The sequence below is a fragment of the Gordionus sp. m RMFG-2023 genome, chromosome 1, assembly GCF_954871325.1.
Source record: "Gordionus sp. m RMFG-2023 chromosome 1, tfGorSpeb1-WG-v2, whole genome shotgun sequence".
Classification (NCBI taxonomy): Eukaryota; Metazoa; Nematomorpha; class Gordioida; order Chordodea; family Parachordodidae; genus Gordionus; species Gordionus sp. m RMFG-2023.
Genome location: NC_088775.1, coordinates 90,235,656 through 90,242,649, shown reverse-complemented (window position 1 = coordinate 90,242,649; position 6,994 = coordinate 90,235,656). Strand labels below are relative to the sequence as shown.

Here is a 6,994-nt window from a genome sequence, read left to right as displayed (position 1 = left end):
AGCCAAATCGCGAGGGATAGGTAATAGAGTTTGTCTAAAATCTTGACTCGGCTTTTTAGAAAATATTTAAATTTGAAATTTTTTTTTAAGAGCACTAAGTTGGATGGGATACATCAGTTTATTTTTTTTTAAAAATCGCGAACCAATTAAACACATTTTTTTTAAAAATTTGAATTATACTTAAATTATATATAATCTAACACCATTCCATGATAATTTTATTAAGAAACATCTTTAAGATCTACAGCGACAATATTTTTTGAATTCTTCAATTTGCATGCAAGCCGAATTGGTCTCGTAATAATCCAACGTCAATATCTCTGGGTCTTCGAATATTCTAGATACATTTTGCTTGTCAAAAACTAATGTCGTTTCAAATACAGCTTCATTAGCAAGTACTTTGAATACCAGTAAGAACCCTTTTAACAAACCGAATATTTTGGATAGTAAAATTTTACTGATTTTCGCATTCCCTGTTTTAGTAATATTGGTGTTTACATTTAACGTTGAGAGCATTTGAAAATCCTGGAAATTAATTTTGTCATTTGCTACCAAAATTGTATTCATTATAGAATGCTGATTCAATTCATCTATTAAACAAATACTACTATAATTTGATAAGTCATCTTTCATCTTCTTAAGCACTAAATCGACACCGTATAAAATGAGCTTAGATATACCTATAGCAAGTTGGTCTTCATCCGAAGAAACGTTTTTGAGCATTTGTGAAGGATTCAGCTTTATCCAATTGCAAGGACAATAGCGATAAGGTATATTAGCCGATTCACATGTACGATCCTTTGGTATGGGTTGTAGCAAACTTATACCCCTGGTATTACCTATATCACTAGGGTATAATGTGTAATATTCTCCGGGATCATCTGTTACGGCCAATGGAACTTGTTCAATGTTTGATATCTCAAGCAAATCGAGCAACGTTTTATGGAAATCGAAGGGCGCTAATAGGCTACGCGTGTTGGCTTCGAATATGGTTTCATCTTGATTGTATTTGGTAAAGAAATTATCGGGAGGAATTGCTAGCAGGAAAGGCATGCGATCTTCCAACATTCCTGTTAACGATATTGGATAAATAAGGTAATAATAAAACGAGCACTATTTTTAAAATCGTAAATTAACATAATATGAAAAGCATATAAACCATTCAATGTCTTTCTAAATGACCCAAACCTTAAACCGTGATCGCCGAATAGGAAGATAAAAGTATTCTTTAAGTGATGGCTCTCTATCAGATCCTTAAAATAATCAACTAAAAGGTTATCCACGTCATCAATTCCCCGTAGTTGTGGGTGAGTGTACCGAGTTAAAAAATTAAGATTAAAATAGGGCTGGTTTGATCGTTCCATTTCCTTGATCAATTCCTTCGAATAATCCAACAACATTTCAACCTCATTTTTACCATACACACAACAATAATCTTCCGATGATAGTTTGCTCATCGTATCTCTCAGTTCCAGCGTAAATGGTCTAAAATAAAAATGAGTTGGCGATTTATAAAATCCGTATTTGATATAATTAAAAGTCGACATAAAGGGTTCGTCCTCTAAGTAAATGCTGGAATAACCATGTTTTTCGTATTCGTGCCATATCAAACTGATATTATCAAGATAGCTTCGCTCATCATTAGGAAATTCCCATGTATATTTTCCGGTTAGCAGCGCGTTCAAATTTGGATACGTATTTTCTCCTATCTTGACGTAGCCTTTGTAAGCGAAAAGTTTTTTTCCTCTTATACCACTCAAGTATTTATATGTTTTAACCAAACCTCTCTCGAAATTCTTATTCGATGTCGAATCTATCCCCACGAGCAACACATTAAACTTGGGCGTTGCTGATTTATCATATTTATTCGATGATTGGGACATGACGTAATTTGACACCGATTCCCGGACAACTATGTGCACATTTCGATAAATTACCGACTTGTTATTAAAACATCTGACCCGTATGAATGTGTCGAAATTCTGATTGGCATCATCGCGTTTTCGAAAATGAGTAGAATTTATATGTACCGTAACATCGAATTTAAACTTGACAGGTTTGGTATAAGTAATACTGTCATCCGGATTACCCGAATTTATGTCCCTCAAGATTCTTTCGTATTTGCAATACTCCAAATTATTATCACCGCCATAATGTAGTCGTAAGGCCGTTGAATTAACCTTTATTTTGAAAAGTGGTAACGCGTTTTTTCTTTTCGAATTTTCCTCTCGCTTCATACTCGAGTCAATATAAGTCAAAGGAGACGTCTTGTCTGCCAGGCAGTCTAATCGCATATTTTGCGAATAAGTTTCCGAATTATCGATATCCTTTTTAGAAACATTTAATTTTAGTATCTTGCAATTCGGTAGAACTAGATCGTAATCGGTAAATTCCTTCATCACAGAATATTGGTGAGTTGAAATATTTGGCGTATTCGTCCTTGAGCCATTATTTATACGAAAAAATGGGATAGGTTTTTCATATTTCAGATACGAAGTGCAATAATAATAAAGGTAATTAAAAGGAAAGCTGAATATTGTCATGATTAAAATTATCCATATTTTTTTGGATATAAAGTTAGACATTTTTGGCTGATCATAAAATGAAAAAAACGAATGGGTCATAAAATGATTAATATTATAAGAACTAATTGGCTTCTTTATAACGCGTTTTTTGGGGTGGGTAATTATTAATTTATTAGTAAATCGAGCTTTGTATTTGTATGCTTATATTAAAAATTACAAAATTTATTATAACCCCCCCCCCAATCCACCCCCCCTCGCCCCACCTTCTTCCTGTAATATCTATTTCATTTCATTTCATTTTTTGTTTACATTCATTTATTTTTTTTAAACATTTGTAATTTTTCAAATTTTTTTGAGCCTATCTCAGCATAATATATTTTTTATAATACATAATAATAATAATATAAATATAAAAAAAATTAAAATTGAAATTGAAATTGAAGTTTTAAAAAATTTTTGGAAGAATTCATAGTTTTTATGAGCCAAATTTCTAAAAAAAATAAATAAATAAACTAATTATAAGGTAATAATTTAATAATAATATGCTAAATATTATTTTCAGCGAAATGATTAAAAAAGGGGTCAGGGTTTAGAAAGTACCATTTGCGATTCCCGAATTTCTAAGAATAAATACGGGGCCGGGTAGAAGATATTTTATTAAAAATACCCGGGCCGGGCTGAGGCATATATTTTAAGATCAAATATTTTAAGACCAAATATTTTTAAATCGCCATGATTATCGATAAAAAAATTTAAAAAATTATATTAAAAAAAAATATGTTCCGGGCCGGGTTGGATTGGGCCGGGCCGGGTTGGGCCGGGTTAGGCCGGGCCGGGTTGGGCCCTGAAAATATAAATCCCGAGTCGGACCGAAATTTTTTTTTATATATAAAAAAATAAAAATAAAATAAATATCTAGGCTTGATTAAATTAAAAATAAAATATTTTTTTATTTGTATTCATATTATTTGTATTTCATTATTTTATTTAAATAAATTACATTTCCATTTTATTATATTTGAATTTCATTTTTTTAAATATATATATATTACATTTCCATTTTAATATATTTTTATTTCATTTTTTATCCATTCTATTACATTTGTATTTTATTTTTTTTTTAAATGTATTACATTTCCCATTTATTATATTTGAATTTTTTATATATATATATATATTACATTTCCATTTTAATATATATTTTTTTCATTTTTTTTAAAATATATATTAACATTTCATTATATTTGTATTTCATTTTTCATTTCTCTTTTATATATATTACATTTCCATTCAATTACATTTTTTTTCTTTTTTCATTTTTTTTATATATATATTACTTTTCCATTTTATTTATTTGTATTTCATTTCTTTTTATTACATTCCATTTTATTATATTTGTATTTCACTTTTCATTTTTCTTTTATATATATTACATTTCCATTATATTATATTTGTATTTCATTTCTTTTTATATATATTACATTTCCATTTTTTTATATTTGTATTTCTTGCATTTCCATTTTAATATATTTGTATTTCATTTTTTTACATATAAATTTTTATTTTTGAATTTCATTTTGGTTGTTGCTAATTTTTATTTCCTTTTATTTAAATTTGGTTTGCGATTTCTTTCGGACAAATATCCAACTTCTTCAAAACAGCTGATTCCAGAATTTTTCTTGCTTATTTGTATTTTTACTCCTACATTCTAATGGTTTATCCCCATTTTTTGTGTGGATAATTGTAACATGATGTAATATGAATTAGAGTAGTAATTTTCTCAAACCATGTTTTATCAAAATTAATATTATTTATGTAATTGAGATCCCAAATCAAATTATATAATGAGAAATAATTCCTTTTATTTCTAAATTTTAAAATTGAAATTCTAATATTTTTAAAATATGAAAAATATAAAATTATAACTAAATCATAAATTGTAACCTAATAAGATTGATACCCAAGCTTTAAATACATATTAGTTAATTAAATAAAATAAATTTATTCCACCAAATAATATTTTAGAGTATTTGCCCGTTTTTGACCAGGTCAAATAAACCGAATTGACTGATATATAAATAAATATATATATGTTTAATATTAATAAATGAATAGTAATTAAGGGTAGGGTAGGAATATCTTACGGAACGTTGAAGGGCGATAAATTTTTGACTGTTTTAGCCTGAGCCAAAAAAAATTGGCAAAGTCTAAACCGATAACCCATATACTGCTAGCAATCCTACGTCAAGGGTTCTCACATCTTGTGGGGTAACATGGTTTTTTTTTTCTAAACAATATTAAAATAATGCTAGAGAAAGAAAGAAATAAAGAAAGAAAGAAAGAAAGAAAGAAAGAAAGAAAGAAAGAAAGAAAGAAAGAAAGAAAGAAAGAAAGAAAGAAAGAAAGAAAGAAAGAAAGAAAGAAAGAAAGAAAGAAAGAAAGAAAGAAAGAAAGAAAGAAAGAAAGAAAGAAAGAATATTTTTGTTAATTTAATTAGTATTGTTAATGCTTAGTTAGATTTATTGGATATATAATTTTGTAAAAAAAAATTCAATATTACTAGTTGCTTTCGAAATTCTGTATATCGCCATTTTAAAATCTCACGCTAATTTTTATGGTATTATAAAACTATAGCGATAGCGTCCGATACTTTTAAAAGTAGCGTTTAGCGTCACTGGGTGGGAGGCGCGAATAATATAAAAAGTAAAGTAATTGATGTTTTTTTTAAAATATATTTTGATTGACAAGTTGGCACATCGGCGCAACATTATTGTTCATATATATTAACGAAAAACTTCTGTTTAGGGAATTAAATTCCTTGTGAGGGGAAAGGGGGGGGGGGAATATTTTTTGCGAAAAAGATTTAGAAACTCATAAATACACACTTTCTCTACCTTGAACTCCATATAAAAAAAAATTTTCCAAAATTTTTTTAAAATTATTTGAGAATATTATTAGTTGTCACCGGGGTGGCCTAGTTGGTTGTGATATATGCTTGGAAACAAAAGGTCCCAGGTTCAATCCCTGTAAGGAACGTAAAAATTTTCAGGTTTTTTCTTTCGATGACTGATGTGTAAAAACATATGGTAAGATGGTGGCCTTTATTAAGGTTAAATATCTAGAGATAATTTTTAAAAAAAGAGAAGAGAAGAGAAGAGAAGAAGAGAGAGAGAAGAAGAAGAGAAGAGAAGAGAAGAGAAGAGAGAAGAGAAGAGAAGAGAAGAGAAGAGAAGAAGAGAAGAGAAGAAGAAGAGAAGAGAAGAGAAGAAGAAGAAGAGAAGAGAAGAGAAGAGAAGAGAAGAGAAGAAGAAGAGAAGAGAAGAGAAGAGAAGAGAAGAGAGAGAAGAGAAGAGAAGAGAAGAGAAGAGAGAGAAGAGAAGAGAAGAGAAGAGAAGAGAAGAGAAGAGAAGATTTTACGCTATTAAAACGCACACCAATCATGTTCGCGAACAAAATTAAAAATTAGATCATAGGTATAGGTTTATTTTAATTCCCCCTTCTTAAATTAAATTAAAAATGGGGATAAATATGTGTCTCCTATGTATTAAATCTAATTTTTTATGTTAGGGCCATTATATGACATCGCTGTGACATGTGACGTGAGGTGTTTTTTCTACAAAACGCCTGGTTCGAATATTTTTAACAAATAAAGAGCGACAAAATAAAACGGAAACTATAAGTTTTTTTAAAGCAAAAAAAATAGCGTCCAATATGGGACCATACAATATTCGAAGAATAACCGCGGCGCATAAACGCTTCCGAATTAAAGCGTTTTTAAAGTGAAGGTTTTATAAATAAGAAAAAAAAAATTGAGATCAAAAATTATAAATTAATAATTAATATAAAAAATAATTTTCTTAGCAAATTAACATAATTATTTAACGATTTATTTAGACCTTAATTAATAATTAATAAAAAATATAAAAATAATACATATTAAAAAAAAATTAGGAGCTTTAAAAGTTTATTTTTAATATTAAGTGACAATTAAAATTTTAATTTTATTAAGATGTCATATACAATGATTAGGCTATTAAATTTAGGTTATTTAATTTTTATAAAACTAATAAATATTACTAAATATATGTGGAGATAAGGTTTTTAAAAAAAAATCCGAAAAAAAACGAAATAAACATGTTTTTATAAACATAAAAAACATGAAAAAAAATAGGTAAAATATAATTGGAATTTTCAACTGTTACAATCACAGGGATGTTTTCCTGTCACAGAAAAAAAAAATTTTTGCAATAAGATATTAAAGATTGATTACTTCTGCTAATAGAAGTTGGCAGAGTTGTAAGCTAACAGACATAATGGTTCCTAACAAATCTAACATAAATTTTACACTAAAAAGGGGAGAATACTAAATTTAGTCGTATAAAACTTCATGATACGAAATAGAATTGATGAGCTGGCAACAATCAGATGAATGGTAAATAAAAAGTTTCTATCAGGCCAAACGGAGAGAA

The 6,994-nt window shown here is 28.3% G+C and overlaps 1 protein-coding gene across 1 annotated transcript; it reads right to left on the bottom strand.

Annotated features, from left to right (window-relative positions):
- Positions 1-234: 234 nt before the first annotated feature.
- On the bottom strand, positions 235-2,399 carry LOC135922406 (uncharacterized). Its single transcript, XM_065456787.1, has 2 exons — positions 1,160-2,399; positions 235-1,070 (listed from the first exon to the last, which is right to left on the bottom strand). Exons 1-2 carry the CDS (start codon positions 2,397-2,399, stop codon positions 235-237), a joined length of 2,076 nt encoding a protein of 691 aa, XP_065312859.1.
- Between the last annotated feature and the right edge of the window lie 4,595 nt (positions 2,400-6,994).